The 19,819-nt window shown below is 27.9% G+C and overlaps 2 protein-coding genes across 3 annotated transcripts; one reads left to right on the forward strand and one right to left on the reverse strand.

Moving 5' to 3' along the window:
- The first annotated feature begins 3,056 nt into the window (after positions 1 to 3,056).
- On the forward strand, positions 3,057 to 11,143 carry LOC132938409 (T-box transcription factor T-like). Its single transcript, XM_061005226.1, has 5 exons — positions 3,057 to 3,470; positions 5,676 to 5,940; positions 7,144 to 7,275; positions 8,693 to 8,813; positions 8,895 to 11,143. Exons 1-5 carry the CDS (start codon positions 3,325 to 3,327, stop codon positions 9,131 to 9,133), a joined length of 903 nt encoding a protein of 300 aa, XP_060861209.1. The 5' UTR covers positions 3,057 to 3,324; the 3' UTR covers positions 9,134 to 11,143.
- A 455-nt stretch (positions 11,144 to 11,598) lies between these two features.
- Positions 11,599 to 19,712, reverse strand: LOC132938408 (CLK4-associating serine/arginine rich protein-like). 2 transcript variants are annotated; one of them, XM_061005225.1, is made up of 17 exons: positions 19,527 to 19,712; positions 18,805 to 18,934; positions 18,647 to 18,744; positions 18,395 to 18,567; positions 18,104 to 18,331; positions 17,858 to 18,033; positions 17,561 to 17,634; positions 17,336 to 17,497; positions 16,913 to 17,053; positions 15,244 to 15,291; positions 15,074 to 15,166; positions 14,975 to 15,011; positions 14,725 to 14,800; positions 14,481 to 14,586; positions 14,310 to 14,417; positions 13,742 to 14,233; positions 11,599 to 11,806 (listed from the first exon to the last, which is right to left on the reverse strand). In XM_061005225.1, the coding sequence occupies exons 2-17, from the start codon at positions 18,901 to 18,903 to the stop codon at positions 11,785 to 11,787; spliced, it is 2,133 nt and encodes a 710-aa protein (XP_060861208.1). In that variant the 5' UTR covers positions 18,904 to 18,934; positions 19,527 to 19,712; the 3' UTR covers positions 11,599 to 11,784. The 2 variants fall into 2 exon arrangements, with proteins under 2 accessions (XP_060861208.1, XP_060861207.1); XM_061005224.1 differs by having other exon boundaries at positions 19,535 to 19,711.
- Between the last annotated feature and the right edge of the window lie 107 nt (positions 19,713 to 19,819).

Below are 19,819 nucleotides of genomic sequence, written 5' to 3' on the forward strand. Positions count from 1 at the left end.
CCATGCGACACACGCCCCACTGTAGTATTCATTCGTTGTGCGTTTGTGGCCTGCAAAGTCCTCATATTATATTATATTATTATGTTTGGCTTTGTGTGGTTATTATTTAGCCAGCCAACTATATCTACTATGTACCTATATGGGCTATAAATAGATATACCTGATGTAATAATACGACCTGTGAAGTGTGTCCGTGTGTGTAGCCGTGTATGTTCTGTACATATTGATGGACGGTGGTAGTAGCCATCGTATACGGTTTTAAGACGTGTTTTCATATGTGGCAATGTTTATGGTTTTATGGTCGCGTGTACCTACATAATATGATACATACGCTGTACCCGCAACGCATTTATGAATCATTTCTTATTTTCGTGTGCACAGTGATGCACTTGCCGACAAAAGGAACTGATGTCTTGTGTAATTACTTTATACTACGTTTTAGTCCGTGGTCGGGGACGTTTGTATACATATAATATAATAATAGTATAAAATATACAATAACACATAATCCCATACATAAAGGATAAACGATCGGACCACACGTGGGGTATGTGCGCACACGTACTCGCGTATGTGTGTATAAGCACCTCACTAAAAGGTGTAGGATATACGGAGGACTGCGGAGACTGTTGTATCCTGGAATCGTCCAGATCGTTGTTGTGGCATACTACCTATGTTGTGGTTATTGCAGTGCGCGGGTTGCGGAGGGGGCAAAAATATCCTGCAGGGGTATTGCAGATATTTGATGAGACGGGAAACGAAGGCGTGTGTATAATGTGTATATTATTATGTATATAAAATATAAATTAATGTTCCTCCCATATGGATAGGATTTATCGCCAAGGTGAGTTGCGAAAAGCTATTAATTGTTATTCGTCTTATACGCGATACGCCTTCTCAGTTGTATTTACCAAATAATACATAAAATGTCTTACATTTTAGTCTGAATGATAATATAATTAATAATTTATAAAATTCCTACATTTTATTATGAAGGATACTAAACTTAATCACTCATTACCAACAAATGTCAAAATCAATATATAGTATAGATACAAGAAAATAATATGTAAAGAGCAATATAAAGTATTATTTTTTAAATTTTTATTTATTCAACTCTTACTGTAATAACTAAAAAATCTAATATAATCTAAAATCTAACTGTACAATAAACAATAATAATATACGGTACCTATAATCATTTATTACTAATAATGTGCTCCATTAGAAAATAATAATATATTCTATTAACAATATTAACATAGATAGGTAAGTACATTAATATAATATTTTTCTGCGCGAATACCTTAGAGTAGATTAGTGATCGATTATTGGCGCAGGTAGTCTTTTATTCTCCAATTTGAATGTGTCATTAGGCATTACGAATATATTTTATATTATAATATTTTATTGTATGTGTTTAGAAACAAATATTAAATATAAAAACAAACATAATAAAACTAAAATACTGTAATATAGTAAATGATATTACAAGGTCCATTACCTACATAAAATGACATAATAAAATAATTGATTTTATAATGTATACATAATTTAAATATAATATAACAAGAAAAATGACTTTCTAAGAATCCATTGTGATTTACTACCGATTCCTAGAAAGAATTGAAATAACGTTTTCATGATATTGAAACAATTTCTTTAGGTACCTATATAGTAATATAGATTACCAACTTATAGATATTTATTAAATTCCATTTATCAGCTATCGGATTTTGTGACATGAATTGATGAATTACCAAGACTATTGTTACAATGTGTAAAGATGTATACCATAATATCACTGTCTATATATAGGCATTGAAATCAATAGACACAATCAGAGCTGGATTTAGGGTTGTGGGGTCACTTGGGCCCATATATGATTGACAAACTTACTGCAAAAGGTACTTATTTTATGGGGACCTCTTATTAATTGAATCATGTGGGGGCCCCGGGGCCCCTTAATCCGGCCCTGGACACAATTTAAGTAGAATTAAAGTACCTATGTATAGGTACAATCAATCATCATTAGAGGCAGAATTTTGTATGTTTATACATATTTGTACTTCGGCTATGCGCCTATGCAGTATATGGTTTTGGTTAGGTTTCCCGACGTTTTATTTTACAACAAATATAGGTATAGCAGTATGGCATATATAGATATAATGTATAAAATCTTTTATTTTGCTTAAAAATTCATATTTCTTTTAGATATCGATGTCACTATATAATTAAATGTTATATTTATTTAAAAGACTGAATTTATTGTGAACGTAGGACTTTGGGCTTCCAGAACACACTAAAAAGTGTATCAAGTTTGTTATTTTTATTTTTGTTTTAAAACATAAATCATAATATATAAATATATAATAAATAATTTAAATAACTATTATTTTTGTAAATTATATTTTAACTTATAATGTGTAGGCAGGCATTAAATTTTGGGCTCCTGTACTAAATGCATTTACAGGCCCTATAAAATATTACTTAATATATTATAAGTATTTCTATCAAAATTTCAAAAATTCCCGGTCCAACAGCCGGGGGGCCTTGTGGGGATCCTGTGAGAAATGATTTTTTATGATAAATCAAAGTAAAAAAATATTAAAAATATTAAAAATCTTATTTTAACATTTATTAGAACATAAAAATCCGGCCTCAAATCATCAGTTTATACAGTTTGGATTTTGTAGCAAATTATAGATATTATATCATAAATACAATACATTCATATTATATTAAATTTAAATAAATGCATTCTGAACCGAAAATTATGCATTATGTTGGTACTTCGTCCATGAGCTGTATAAGATAAATACTAGTAATAATCATGTAATTGTATTAAAGTGCAAATAATATTAAAATAAAAAATATTTATAAGAATTATTATATCAGTGTTAATTTAAGTATCACGATTCTTAGCAATGTTTAAGGTGTAAATTGATCACAATATTCACAGGCCCAAAGGGTATATTATATTCGAGCGGTGCCCATTGATGAGGAATAATAATATATCTCTTTTCACACAACAATAAAACGCACGCGTTTACAACAAACAATTGGTATAATGTACTGTAATGGGTGCAATAAAATAAAAGAAGTCTCCACCTACTGACCACCAAGTCATTCCTGTCGGTAGGACCGTTCGAAAATTTCTAAAATTTTACCTGCCCAGTCACTGGGCACTCAGGTGTGAACGAGACAACACTAATGTGAGAAACAAAAATGTGCGTTACTTGTTAATTGTGTTTTCGTGTATTGAATATTTCTCGGTCCAATTGTGTTTGTATCAAGAAAACAAAAACCAAAACAAAACAAAAAATGAATGCGAGAGAAATGACTTCTTCCGAATTACAAAACTTGACTTGGGGCAAAAGGCATCCAGTGCGATCAAGATTGTTGGATGCTCAACTTTGGTCCGAATTTTTAGCCATCAACAATGAAATGATTGTCACAAAAACAGGAAGGTGAGTCCGTAATAATATTTATATAGAATTAGGTAGGTATTTACAACAATTTTAAATTACTCATCATATTGTTATTTTTATAATTTAATTAAACAATATAGGTAAGTAATAACTAGGTAATAAGTATAACTAATAATTAACAGTCGTAGGTATATAATCGTACATCTAATACATTATTGTGTTAGCAGGTATTATAGGTATTATGAATTATAATTAGAACCATACCAAATTTGTTGGTAAATATAATAATATAATAATAACATTTTTCAATATAATATGTACAATAAAATGTTATCAGAATAAGAAAAAAAACATTATACGCTTATACAAAGAAGTCTTTGTGTTAATTTTTGTTTAGGTTTTTACTTTTTTTATGAAAACTTTAATTTGTTTATTTAATATTGATTTTCTTAGAGATTTAAGAGATAACTAATAGATGATAATATGAAATATTGGAACGAATGCAATTATTTAGCTACCAAGCGATTTTTGCATGCTGTTATTAGATGATACTTTCAACAAATTTTCTTTGGAAGTTATAGTTAAATATTGATTTAAAGTTTAAGACACCAAAAACTAATATTTTTTTAATGTTTTTCATCCTTAACATTTTGGTAGAATCAGAAATTACATATCGTACTTACTTTTATTGTATTGTTAATAAAGTAATTAAAAATAAAAAACAGTCGATGAGTAGAAATAACCAAACCCGCGAAATTCAAAATGTTATAATTTTGAAATTAAGTCTGACCGGTAGGTATCACAATTCTGATTACACTACTCATATAAATAGGTTTCCGAAAAATTATTTTCAAAAATCACTTGAGCGCTAATAACTGTCTAAACTGCATGTATACCAAAAAATAATAGTATTATACCTTACAAAAAATAGCTAATTTTTTTTTTTTTTTGGGGGGGGGGGGAGGGAACAAAATATGTTGGCCTGGCCAAAAAATGTTTAAGTACGACCCTGGTCTAGTTAAATATAATTTTATAATGTACCTACCATCGACTGTACTTCGTAAGAGCATGTACAAATATGGCAATGTTTTCCTATACCTATACTTTTTTTTTTTTATTATTTATTTTATACTAGAAATAATTTACAATCTATACAACGTTAAGTACAATAAGCAAATTTGATATTTAATGGTAAGTGACAGGAGAATTTAACATTTGTGGGCAAGCACTCAGTAGCACCACCCGGGATACCCATACTTATTGGTATTGGAAATGTTGGTATTTGTATTACATTTTTACTCCAGTAGACTGTTATATTTGTTTACTAATTAAAAAAAACTTATTTATAAATGTAAACAAAAAATCATTGTTGACAGAAGTGGATTTAGAACAATATTCATAGATAGGGGTTTAATTTAAATTTAAAGGGATTTTTAATAAACGCGTTTATTTGTTAAGCATGCAAGTATAAGTACATTTTACTTTATTCAAATCCAAATAATATTTTTTTTTTTTTTTTTGGCAACGTTATAGATAGTAGATACCTATATAGGTGTAATAATATTATATAATATTACATTATAATATCGTAAATTGTCGTTTTTGCAATAGGTACGTAATAATAATTGCTGAATCTATAGTTAGATGAAAAATTACGAAATCATTGTTAAACTATAATACTATAATATTATGTATACTGTATACATACCTCTAATATCAAAGAATTATCTATTGAATTGTAACATCGGCCATTAATGGCTATTAATTATAATTTATATGTAATACACTAATACCTATACCTATATGCATAATAGGTACCCAGTGGCGTTCTCAGGAATTTTAAATGGTACGTGGGGGGTGTAGATAATTTCTAGAAAAATATGTAAGGGGGCTTTGGCGCACAAAAAAGCGAGTAAAAAACGGCAAAGGGGGTGGGTGGTGTTATTGTGTTAACCCCCTCACCATGTACCTAGGTACCTATAGCCTATAACTCTATATGTAAGTATGTTTTAAAATCCTATTAAGTTATTGCTTAATAATAGACAGATATTTAATGTTTGAATGTAAATTACAATACACCTAAATAAATAATTATTTTTTATTTGAAAGTCGATAACTATAGTTAGGCGAACTACTTTTTTTTTAATCTACCACTTCCCGAAAACTGTTCAGCCTATTTGCAGGTATCTAAATAGGTATACATAATCGAAGAACTAAAAAAAATAATTTACAACTGTATCTTAGGAGAATGTTTCCGGTAATTAAAACGCAAGTTACCGGATTATGTCCGGGAGACATGTACACTGTATTTTTGGAGTTTGTGCAAGTGGTCGGACAACGATGGAAGTACATTAACAGCGAGTGGTCGCCGACCACCACATCGGACCCAGCCACAAAGAATCCGTTTTATAAACACCCAGAGTCACCGAATTTTGGAAAACATTGGATGGATCAACCGATTTCATTTGCTAAAATCAAACTCACCAACAGACCGGATAACCCGGGACAGGTATACCGCTACCTACCTATTTTCTATATTTTTATGTATTATATAATATTTGTAAAATTGGAAATTGAAAATTTAGTAGTTTGTATTTTATTATTAATTAAATAGGTAAGTACCTATATGGCTATATACCTATCAACCATCACAGTGGCGCATTTAGACATTAAGCTCCCTGGGAAAACATTTTACTAACGCCCCTACCCCCTCCCCAAGAAATATACATTTAATATTGAAATTGTCTGTAAACAGTTTAAAACAAGTCAAAATATTTTGAAAATTTTATCAAGTATAGGAATTCATAAAATAAACATATGATATAAATCTCAAGTGTCTACGGTCATTCCTTTTTGAATTACAACAAAATAAGAAAATCGCTAAATGAGAAATCAGGTGAATTTCCAATGTTGTAAATATTTGAACTTCAAACGCTCATAAAAATTTAATTTAACTTTCTTATAGATATTTTTTTTTTTTTTGATAATGATAGATACCTAATCTTATAAGGAATGTTGTATTACATTTGAAATTCTTACATTTATTGGAAAATTAAGTTCCCAAATCTGTATTGTATTATTTTTTTAAAAGCTCAGCAAATATCCATAATATGTCTCTAGCTGTCATTTTAGTTAGTATTTTAAAAAAAGTAATATTTTTTTAAAAGGTTCTCATAGATAATGGATTACTATTCACTATAAACATTTTCCCGCCCCTAAAATTTGGTGCCCAGGGCATTTGCACTAGTTGCTCCCCCCCCCCCCTTAAATGCGCTACTGAACCACCAAAACATAAATGTGTAGGTAATGTATGATGCATTTGCCTAATCTAACTTCTATGAACAATCGGGTATCATCTCAGTTTAGTCATGAATTATTTTCTTTTTATTCATCTTTGGACTTTTAGGTATATCAATTCGAAATTTTTGTATAATACAAATAAAGTAAAATTTTTTATTTTCTAATCCTGACCTTGGTCACGTGAATCGGGAATGGCCTTTGTTTTAATGTATTATAAATTTGAAATTAATAAATTTAAATATAATTTTACATCATATTATTAAATGGATATAGGTATGTGACCTTATAGGTATGCATATTTGCATAAAAAAAAACAGAACTTGTTATTTCATTTTTGTAAGTGTAAATTAAAAACTCAGTTTGAAATTAATTGACTAATATAATATATAATATTATGCTTTGTATTTTATAGACTCACTTAAATTCGTTACACCAATATGAGACCAAACTTCATATAATCAAAGTCGGAGATCCGGACGACGTACAAATTTTTGCAATGCCTCAGACCAGATTTATGGCAGTCACAGCATATCAAAATGAAGAGGTAACAGCAACAAATTAAAACTTCTCAGTTCTCACATAATTTGAGTACCTATTTGACAAATAGATAAACCTATTACTTATTAGCAGTAGATACCAAAAATGAAAAAGTCCATTGGTAATTTAACGGGAATGCATGGTAGGTAGTAGGTACCTATAAATTGTATCTACTAGATACCTACCAAATTTATTCTCTTATACACTTCTTCATTAGTCACTCGATCTGTCCAAGGAATTTTTAAGACCCTTTGCTAGCACCATGTTTGGAAAGCTTCTATTTTTCTTCGGTCAGCTTATAATATTATCCACGATTTAGCTCCATGTAGCGTCACACTCCATACAAGTGTTTTTATTAATGTTTTTCTAATGTTTATATTTATTGCATTTGTGGTTAGGATTTTCTTCTTTTTGAAGAAATGAAGTTGTATAAAAACATATATAAATAAATAATAATAATTTTAATAATATAAAATTGTTTTCAATAATTAATAAAATAATAATGTGTATAATATAATGTGTGTATAATAATATATAATATTTGTAAAACGATTGCAATTATAATTTTTTTAATTATTAAAAGTATAAGTTGAATAAAATGTGTAAAATATATAAATAAAATATAGTAATTATTATAATATATATAATTATTGACAAATTCTAACTTAAAATTTTAATAATTTTACAACAATTATATATTATTTTATTTTTTAATATATTATAGACATGTTTTAGTGATATTACTATTATGTTTAATAATTATTGACAACAATTCCATATTATCTATTATAATTATTATTATTTATTAATTATTTATATATTTTTTTATACAACTTAGGTATAATAAATATTGAATAATTTTCTACGGTATACCTAACAGCTAACATAAAAATCTAAAGTAGGTACCTATATAATATTAATTATTATTGAACTTTTTCTTTTCCCAAAAATGGAAGGGTACGGTTTTGGTCGAAAACAGCTATGCCCCACCAAATAGTATAGAATACTGGCTTACTTAAATATTGATACCTGCCTGAAATCGTCACATTAATACAACAATACCTATACCTATCATATTAAGCCTCTTCACTCTTTTCTTTTTATGTCATTATTTATAAATATGACATATATATACACATATATGTATTAATTTATATGATTTTATCAATTAAGTTTAGTGTTCAGCTCTATAACAAATAACCTAATAAAGAATTTTAATTGAAAAAAAATACATAAAATATATCATTTATGCCTAAAAAACCATAGAGGTTTATAACTACGTACAATGTTATATATTCACTATTGGATGTCTAGTTACGGCTGTATGTATAAAATAATATGTGTATGATTGCTAGCTGTAGAAATATTATGTTAGAAAATAAATTTGTTTAAACGATTACACATTAACATATATTTTTCTTTAGGTGACTAAACTTAAAATCAAATATAATCCATTTGCCAAGGCATTTAAAGACACCAAAGTCAAGTCTGAAGAAAAGGATAGAAGAGAACATCAAGATGTTTATCAGCCAGCACTTGGATATGGTATTATACACTCTCATAGTTTCATACAAGAATTATATTTAATATTTAATGTATTACCTATTGTTTTTTTTTTTTAAATAGAAAGTAACTTGAACTTTTCTCACCATGAGAATTATAATGCAACAACAACATCTGACGATTGGTTATCTCAGTACGGAGGCCAAAGAGAACCAATGAACCGATGTCAATGCACAGCTTGTTATTTTGTTAAACCACAAGTTAATCATAAAAAATGTGTCCCTATTAACAGTTCTGGCCAAGACTATGAACACACCACGTATCAGCCAGCATCCTACAGTTGGACACAATTGGGAGGATAACGTATAATGTATCGTTTACATATTTTCACAGCCTGATATTTTGACTGTTTTAATTTAATTTTTATTTGATTTGGGTTATATTTTGTATAAATTATATTATTATCCATTGTTTTAGTTTATGTAAATGTATATCTATAATACATATTAGATTTGGGGTGAATAAAAATATCTACTCATATGTTTGTCAATTAGTAATTTAAAATTGTATTTGATGTTTTGTCTGAATGTGTATCAATGATATCAATTTTTTTTATAACTAAGTAAAATAATTACTAATACACATATTATTCCTCTAACAGAACTCGTAAGCTACCCAGTTTAATAGAATAAATAACAATTTATTTTTAAATAGAAATAGTTAAATAATTAATCAATATTCAATATGATATCTTCAACATCTATATCTTAAATTGTTCTACTTAACACACAGTAAACAATCTTAACAAAATAATTATTCAGTTAATATATTTTTAGTACATTGTTCAGGACAGGAGTGGTTAACAGGGTGAAAGCAACATGATTTTGAGTTGATCCCGAGTCCCTTTTGCCATTAATTATAAACTAATTAATGACAACCCTAATTTTTTTAGTAATTTATTAAATCGGGGTTGAGTCAATGTTGATTAAAACTTTAGATAACATTTCTTCATGCCTTTTAATATATATTATATAATAATTTTTATACTTGTCAATTACTAAGGATTAAAATAAAATATTAATGTGTATAAGTATAACTATTGAAGGATATACATTTTTTGCAGTAAAAACTTCAAATCTCTTTTTATAAATATTTTAAAATACATCATGGCGTATTCAGGATTATTACTGAGGAGATTAGTAATAGAAATAAAAAAATGTAATAAAACATAAACATTACTTCAAAAACTCTTTTACACTTCTTGTTTCCTTTCTACCATCAATAGACCACTATTATAGATGATCAATAATATACAGTTAATTTTTTTTAATTACCTTTATTGGCAGTTGTTTGTTATAATCATTAACATTGTCTATGAACTACGCAAATGTCTTAACTATCATAGGCAATATGTTATATAGCAAGTTGTAAGAACTTTTCTATACATTTTTAAAATATTAAAATCTTAAATGAGATAGTCTGGCCGCCTGGGCCACGAATTAAGGTATAAAAATATTAATAAGTTTTTATTAATAATATATATCTTAATTTGTGGTCTGGGCTCAAATGGCTTACTCTATATTATGCACATCTATGTTTACACATAGTTAACATTTGTTACTGTCTTGAAACTTCCATGTGCTATACAATTTGTTTTCCACTTAAATCTATTTAAAATATGTTCAACAAATAAAATAACTGCCTGGGAAGCAGCGGGTTTAATTAAAATCACTGGACCACAGAGATTTTAAAATAAAATGTAAGACTAATAAGTGTGCTTGTTATGCTATTAATCATAAACATGTAATTAAAAACAAATAATAATTAATTTGGTTGTATAAATATTTTCCATTAAAATATGTTTACATATATAATATATTTTTTCACATTGCCTAAAGAGCATCAGTCATTGATGATAGTGCCTATACAGTGGATTCTGCTTAATGTGAACACGTTGAAACCAAACTCATTTGTCCAAATGAAGCGGTTGGCCTTATTAACTGAAATTAGTTATTAATTAGTTGATAGTTACATTGGAACTGGAACCAGACCATTTTACCCATATTACGCTGATGCCAACATTAGGCAAAATCTACTGTATTTATATTTTTATAAATCTTAGTATCATTTCTTTGATTCCTTCATTTATGGTTTAATATAAACAGCCAGTTTCTTAATTGCCTAGTCATTCTCGACAGTGCCCAATTATTATCACTGGCGGTAACATAAATAATATGTTATTATTCTGTGTTATTATAGACCAGCGGTTCCCAACCTTTTATGAGCGTGACCCTAACATTTTAAATTTAACTTTTGGCGACCCAAAGAAAAAAACATTCAAAGTTGCTAACACAATTTTTATTTATTAACGTCATAAAAATACAATTAAAAAACTGATTAGTATACAATACTATAAAAATGATTTTATTAATTATTTCAAATTGAACATGGAATTAATTTATACTTAATGACTTCCTTGATACAGAATACTTTCCACAAGTTCTTCAGTGTTAGGACACATATAAGTATATTCATTGAAAGTGCACATCACATATCGTGTGTAGCACCAAGAAGATTTTTTATACTTTGTTTTTAATGCCAACTAAAGCAGAAAACCCGGCTTCACATAAATATGTAAGTAATTTTTTCGCGACCCACTATGAAAACCTCTGCTACGCTAATTTGGGTCGTGACCTGAGGTTGGAAACCGCTGTTATAGACTGTACTTAGACCACATGTATCACCAATATTAATATACTATAAATTAATGGTATACTTTGTTAAGATAATGACCTAAGAAGTAGATGTTTTTATAACACTTGAAAAAAAAAAACTTAAAATGATATATTTAAAAAGTTATAATAATATAATCAATGATACATATTTTTATATAAAAGTTATAATTAGCTCAAGAGTTGATATTCTTGCTTAACAAAATCTATAAGACCAACATTTTACATATTATCAATTAATTTTAATCCTGATAAATAACATTTAAACTCACTTCCAGTACTCAATCATAATCTACAAGGGGCCTGAAAAATAATAAAATCATTTTATTAATACAATTTATTCTAAAAATTTACAAATAAGAAAAGAGCATTAAATTGTTTGACAAATGAGTTATACACATTAGTCATACAGTTTATAAAAATAGCAGAATAATAATTAATATTACCTACTTATTTTATACAAAACTATATAAAAAAAAAAGCAATATAAAATATAAAATTATTTCAAGAACATTGTTGCAGTTAATTTTTATTTTTAAAGAAAAATTATTCATTTAATTTTTTTAGATTTTTTTTACCTTTTTAAAATGACAACACGTATTTTTTTTAATTTCATAATCTGTAACTTATGTAATTATTATTTATAAGTAGGGCAGGACTTATAGCACTAAAAAAGCTCTAAATAAATAGCATTAAAAATAATAAAATATAGCTACCTATTAAATAAATAAAAAAACAGTAAATTTTATTTTTATTGATTAGGTAAAAGACTATTATATGGATTGATTGCCTTCAAATTATAGAACAAAGTAAAAACGGATAGTAATAAAAAAATTTTCAAAAATAAACTTAAATATGTATCAAAAAGCAAAAACATTTATACTCTGTTAAAATAAAGAAATGTAGTCGGCGGCAGACTTGTACGCTGGGGTGTGGCAATACTAAACGCAAGTATACAGATGATTGCCTGGGCGGGGGGTGACAAACGGGTGTTTGATGACTGGCCCAACGAAAACTGGTCACTGCTGACTACGTTGAACACAGTATAAATGTGGTACATATCATCACAGATTTGTATTTGCCATAACACGAAACAAATTTGCAAGGCTGGGCAAGTTAACTGTTATTTTATCTTATTAAGTTAAGTTCATATAGAAAAATGTAAATTCAGTTTAAAGTTAAAAGTAACTTTTCTTTTTTTTTAAGCTTGTTAACCAAAATCATTATTAGAATATAATTAACTTCCTACATATAATATCAAATATTATCCAATTCAGTTGTAATTCTTTAAATAAATAAAAATATAATAAGAAGTAATTAATAATGATTAATGAGTATACTAATGTGTATGGGATACTGAGTAAATAGTTACATTTTTCTTTTTTTAGTGACATGACTACACTTTCCTATTTATGGGCAAAACAAATTAACAAAACGCGCTCTGGTGGAAACAATTTGTACCTTCCGATTTGGGATATATAGTTTAGTTTTACATTGGTTATTTTACTTTTTCTAATAAATTAATTTTGTTATTGAAATTTGAAACTTTATACACTGGTATAGTTAACTGTATACGTTGGTAACTAATAATTTCTACTAGTATTATCAAATACATTCAAATACACTTCACTTAAAGCAAAACGAATACAACATTTCGGGAAAATAGTATCTAGACTCCACGTAGAGGGGGGACCCGCCTAACCATCAGTACGACAGGCGTCAACAGCGCTCCCGATGCTACTTTGTTTTGCCAATAATATAATATATTCTGTGAAAATGCATTATAACCATTATAATAAATTATAATTTTATAAATAATATTTGATATTTTCGATTTTTTTTTATAAAATTATTTTTTACAAAATAGAATATTTATCTTTTTAAATCCATGGTTTATTGTGACGTTAAAAATAACTAACTCATAAGTCATAAGTTACTTCATAATATGGGAAAAATTTAACTTAGAACAATTTTTAAGTTAAAAGTTACCTCTTAAAAAAAGTAATTCGTTATGTCACTAAACTTAAACTATTTAACTTGTTAATGCCCAGCCTTGAAAATTTGAATCTAGCTGGCCTATTATCCGACTGTACAAAACAAATATCTAATCGCAAGAAATCCTCAACCCTATTTATAAGCATTTAAAGTTTTAGTTAACTTACATAACAGCTCACATTTTTTAAATTGGTATATTTATTATTCACTATTATTATTGACTAGAGTTTAGACTGTACTTACTTTAAATTGGATTGTACTTTGGTACTTGACACATAGCGTTTTGGACTTGCTTCATACGTTATTTTGACAATTGGACGAACCACATTTTCTCTTTTATTACGATCTGGGATTTCCCTTTGCTTAATTTCCCTCCTAACTGGACTCTCTCTCTGCTGTTTAATTTCTTTTTTAATGGGACTTTCCCTTTGTTTTATTTCTTTTCTACTTGGACTGTCTCTTCTATCTACCCTTCTATCTCTTCTATCGGGACTACGGCGAGAACGATAATCATCTCTACGATCATAATCCCGTCTATCATCTCTTCTATATCTATCTCGTTCTTCACTCCTTCTAGACCATCTCTTATCATCACTTCTGGACCGACGACGTCGATCACCACTTTTAGACCTTCGGCGTCCACCACTTCTTGATGTAGATCTATGTCCACCACTTCTTGAATTAGATCTGTGTCCACCACTTCTTGATCTAGATCTACGCCTACGACTTCGATACCTAAACATGAATATAAATTAGAATATGAAAATAAACATAAACAATTCATTTTTAAGAGTATTTAGTTGTAGTATACCTGGAATAGTTTGAACTTGAACTTGAACTACTAGAACTACTAGATTTTGAACGCGATTTAGATCGTGACGATGAAGAACTATTCTCAGGATGACGTAACTGCCGTCTTCTAAAATAAGTTAATAATAAAAAAATTAAGTATTAGATAACACTATAGTAGTATAATACATACTTTCTCCTCATTTTTAATGACAATTCTTTGATTTCTTCTTCTCGTTCAATTTGCTCTCTTTCCATTTTTAGTTCTCGTTCTCTTTGTGCTTTTTTATCCGCTTTATCTAATAACCAAATAGATTTATAATATATTGGACAATAAACAAAGTAATTACACTTTAATAATAAATGTATATAATAAAATGTTGACTTAAAAAACAACTTCTTCACAGTAAAAGTGAACTATTAGTAATACTACTGACATTGTTTGTTTAGCAAAACTTTCATTTTTCGTTTCATTAATTCTTGTGGAGTTGGTTTGCTGTCACTTGAGCATTGCTGTAAACATATTATAATATAATTACATCAAAATCTACAAACTTATCTTCATATTAAAGAGATTATTTATTATTATAAATTTTCGTTTTAAAATTCATAATCCCCTAGAATTCTGATTTATTTTTATTCGCAACATGCTAATGTACTCTTGCGATATATTAACAAATTACTGACTTTTTTGCTGGAAGAAGAAAGACTGAGTTCTGGTAATCTAAAATAATATAATTTTCAATAAAAATTAGTATCCATTATTAAAAGAAGACATCAGCTTACGGAGGTTTAATGTTATTTGTATTTTTATCTTTGTCATCATCATCAGAAATGCTCAATTCTGATGATGAATCATTTCCTCTACGGCCATAATATCTATATATACATATAAAAAAACAAACAATGACAATACTATTCAAACTATATGAGTTCCAATAAATAAATATTTTTACCGTTGAACAGGCGGTGGTTTTTGATTAACTGGTAACTGTACGTTGTTCCTATTTATTTAAGAACATAAAATTACAAGATAAATTTTAATCAAACTGACAAATTAGTAACAATGGAAATTGGTTATTACTAGTGTTGGCCAACGATATAATTTTCAATATCGATATCGTATTGCGATATCGGAAAAATACCGATATCGATATCGAAGCATATTAAAAATTTAAAACATTAAAAGTTTAGAATGCATATTATATTATGAGTGTATTGAAAGTATATTAAAAGTATAGAATATATATTGTTTTAATATTATATTATGAGTGTATTGAAAGTATATTAAAAGTATAGAATACATATTGTTTTAATATTACAACTGTATAGAGTGAGCGGTACATCTAACTAAATATGTTTGATCCATGGAATTTATAGCTTTGACCATATTCGCAGCATTATCACATACAACAGCACTAACTTTATTTTCAATGCTCCAAAATTTAAGAATAGATTTTAAATTGTTGACGATATTTATTGAAGTATGGGACTCAGGACTTTCTACTGTTTCTAAAATGCGTGTACGTAAACACCACTTTTCTAAATAATGACAAGTTACACCTAAATAACTATGATTTGCCAGTGACGTCCAAAAATCAATTGTTATACAAACATGTGAAATATTTTTTAAGAAACATTTTAAATTTTCTCTTTCATTTAGTGCAGTATGTTCAACAAGTCTAGTTATTGTTTGTTTACTAGGAACAGAATACTCAGGTACGGCTATTTCCATAAATTCAAGAAAACCTTCCCCTTCTATAATACTCAGAGGTCTTAAATCTTTAATAACAAATTTAACTAGGCTTTTTGTTAGTTCCTTGGCTCGTTTAGTTTTGTTTGATAATTTTGATGGAGTTTGCTTAAAATATGGAATTAAAGTGTTGGACGTACTTGGTTTTGTACTTGTACATTACTGAAAATGTGATTTGAGATTAGTCGTATTTCCACTATAACCAACAGCACATTTGCACTTTTAACAAAAAACTTGATTTTTATTTAATATAATCCCCTTTTTATTAACTTTAAAACCAAAATGTTGCCATATATCACTTCTAGCACCAGACAACGGTACTAATTTAAAGTTTTCACTCATTTTATTTGTATAAATAATAAAATTAATAACGAACGTAATAATTACGACGTCTCACCGCGAGTTAACAACCGATACTGAATTTAGATTAAATTGTTTGGTGTGGTGGTTATTTCTTTGGAACATATTAATATCGCCTCGTATCATAATCTACGTTTTTATCTTTATTATATCTGTCAGATATAATAATTTATTATATCTGACAGATATTTTTTTTAAATTTAATTTCATACTGTTTACTCAGTTTAGTGTTTAATCACACCGATATTGCGATATTTTCGATAATTATTTTTAGATATAGATATCGAAATCGAAATCATTGAAAAATACCCACGATATCAATATCGTTGGTCAACACTAGTTATTACTAGTAATATGCAATGATATAATACGTAATAGAATAATTAAATAATAGTTATATACGATCCACATATTGTCGAAGTTAAAAATTTTAAGAACCATTATGATTTAATTGACACAGCAATAGTATTTCCATTGTATATTAAATTATTATAAACAGAAAAATTCTGAACCTGATAGGTGACACCGATTTATTACGACTTCGTGATCTATGCCGACGACTATGGCCCTTAGATAATGATCTAGATTTTCGACGAGGAGATCTTGAACGAGAACTTTGTTTCTTTCTTGAATGATTTTTAGAAGATTTTGATCTATAGATACAAATTATAAATATTAACTAAAATAATTAATACAAATTGTTTTTGAAACAAAAAATATTGCGAATAGAATTTTAATTTTAGTACACAATTTCAATATTATGAAGTCTCATGGGGCATAAAAAAATTTGTATTATAGCAAATTTTGTTCAATAGATTTGAATAAATTTGGTTTCCAAAAATATTTTGTTTAATGGAAAATTTTATTACGTGGATACACACTGTATAACATAAAAATTAATAAAATAAAATAGGTATGTAAATTATTAGTTTTACTTTGTACTTGTTTTTGATTTGTCATTCGTTGTAGGCTCTTCATCACCAAAACTAGTTATATAAGTTACTTGGCCTGAGTTTTCAGGAGTGGGTGAACGTGATGTCATCATTGATGATAGTTGATCAAAATCAGTATAACTAGGACTCTTTCTAGTTGCATAACTAAAAAAAAATAATTTATAACTGTTGTCTAACAAAATAACTCCATTTTTTAAAAGTAAATACCTTAATGGACTTAATGCTTTGCCTTCTAAAGCTTTTAATCGAAATGCTCTACGTTCTCTTCTAGATCGTCGTCCCTAAGTACAAGATTTAAAATTTAAATTAATTTTAATCTTTAATTATATTATTTAAATTTTATTTTTCAAACTAAAAATATTAAATGAAATAATAACTTTTTTAAATTTGATGTGATGGACACAGTGTCATTGTTAATTTTTACCATAAAACCTACTTGATTTAATATAAATAATTAAATAAAATCATAGGAAAAAACAAATAAATTTAAATATGAAAACTTACAGCAAACATAGCTTTTTCTTCTTCAGCTAAACGGGCTAATTGAATGTTTTCAGCTTCTTCCAAATCATTATTAAGAAAACTATAAAAATCATTAGTAGTCATGCCAAAACCATGTGCAGTAGAGTTCAACTCATTTGCTTGGTCAGTGCCAATTTTGCTAACATCAATTGATAAATCTATTAAACAAAATAAAGCAATTCAATTACAATAAGTATTTAATTTTAGTATTTGAACATTGATGCTTACCAAAATCAACTTCGCTCTCCTCGTCTGATTCATCAGAACCATCATTTTTAGGCTTTATATCCAAATATTTTCTGGAATCATCAATTTGAATTGTGTCTTCATCGCTATATTTATATGGAATAGCAGCATTAGCAGTAGATTTTTTTTTTGCATCATCTGCATCTGTTTTAGTCACAGGGCCAAATTTTTCTTCCAAATAGAGTTGGTGTAAAAATTTACTTTCAGAAACTAAAATTTTCAAAATAAACGATTAACATTAAACGATAATAGATGACTAAATTAAAATATTACTTGTTAAGAACTCATTTTGAACAAGAATACGATAACGTTCATAGTTTAAATGACGTTCTTCATAAGACATTTGTTCATCTTCATCATCTTTCTTAGGTTCTCTAATAAAATCTAGATGAGCTCGTGCATCAAACCGATCAATCATTATTTCTTCATTTCCTTGCCAGGGCATCCTAATGTAAGAAAAATAGAATCGATCAAATTATGAAAAGAATAAAAAACAAGATTAAGAAAATATTGGTAAACGCTTACATAGTAGCAGGACTATTAGCGGCAATTGCAATGCCTGGATCAATGTGTATTTTACACTGACGACCGTGTAATTGTAAAAATTGTGTAGGATCAGCTTTCTGAAAATAAACAACATAATAACTGTTGTTGATATGATTTGTAAAACAAAAATCACTCACAATTTTTTCATAATAATCCTTTCGGCGCTGAGCTCGCCTTTGATAGTCAACCAATAGGCCGCGGATTTTTTTCTCTTGTTTTCTTGCTTCGTGCCACATGATGCCTCTCTTTAAGAGGTAAAATTCCAAACTAGAGAAAAAAACTAGAATAATTATCTGTGTAGTGTGTACAAACACCTGACTACCAGAGTTAACTAATAACCATTATTACTACGTAGGTATATAAAATTAAGTTAACAATCATTGCTCATTGGTCAATGAATAATTCACAGTGTAATAATAAATTATTAATTAATAATCACTCAAGTGTAGACAGTTGTAGTATCTATTTGAAAAATGATTACAATGATGTCTTAACCATGGATTAATATAATCCATAGCCTGCATACGACGGAAGTTAGTATGATACCTAGGTATCAAAGTGTAAAATTGTAAATAGTATGATAAACAAAATTATTTTACATTGCGTCACGATTAAGATATTAATGGTGTGGTGCTTAGGTACAACTAGCTAGTAGCTAGTAGCCACGACTGTCTAGCCACTAGAAAGGTGGATTCAATCCGTTTGAATTTTTGATTAATCCACCTTGGCCACTAGGATAGTATTACTATACTAAAATATTTAATCGTGCATGTCGTCAAAGACGGAAATAGTGGACAATAATAACAGAAATAGTTTAACGAGCTAAACTTTATAGTTGTTTGTAATACTTATTACTTACGTACTTACTTAATTACTAATCTAATATATTATTATTGTATTTTTCATTTTCTGACTTCAGTGTCTACTCCCATCTTACTTTTCTATGAACAAGCGTTAGGCCAACTCCACGATTTAAATTTTAAGATAATATCCACAATCCACACTTTCAAGTTTTAAATTTTAATCATGAATTTTGTGTTTTTTTCTAATTAATCGTGGTTACTCATTTTTACTTGGTTACTTATTTAAGAATATTTTACCTGGTATTTGGTTATTACATTATCATGTTATCATATTATCATATTATCAAAT

The sequence above is a fragment of the Metopolophium dirhodum genome, chromosome 2, assembly GCF_019925205.1.
Source record: "Metopolophium dirhodum isolate CAU chromosome 2, ASM1992520v1, whole genome shotgun sequence".
Lineage (NCBI taxonomy): Eukaryota > Metazoa > Arthropoda > Insecta > Hemiptera > Aphididae > Metopolophium > Metopolophium dirhodum.

What these genes read in the sequence shown, in the direction of transcription:
- LOC132938409 (XM_061005226.1), top strand. Translation starts at nt 3,325, where the DNA reads ATGAATGCGAGAGAAATGACTTCTTCCGAATTACAAAACTTGACTTGG. An exon ending in ATTGTCACAAAAACAGGAAG is followed by an intron (nt 3,471 to 5,675) that starts GTGAGTCCGTAA and finishes ACTGTATCTTAG; the next exon opens with GAGAATGTTTCCGGTAATTA. An exon ending in GACCGGATAACCCGGGACAG is followed by an intron (nt 5,941 to 7,143) that starts GTATACCGCTAC and finishes TGTATTTTATAG; the next exon opens with ACTCACTTAAATTCGTTACA.
- LOC132938408 (XM_061005225.1), bottom strand. Translation starts at nt 18,903, where the DNA reads ATGTGGCACGAAGCAAGAAAACAAGAGAAAAAAATCCGCGGCCTATTG. An exon ending in TCAAAATGAGTTCTTAACAA is followed by an intron (nt 18,332 to 18,394) that starts GTAATATTTTAA and finishes TGAAAATTTTAG; the next exon opens with TTTCTGAAAGTAAATTTTTA. An exon ending in AAACCACCGCCTGTTCAACG is followed by an intron (nt 15,167 to 15,243) that starts GTAAAAATATTT and finishes ATGTATATATAG; the next exon opens with ATATTATGGCCGTAGAGGAA.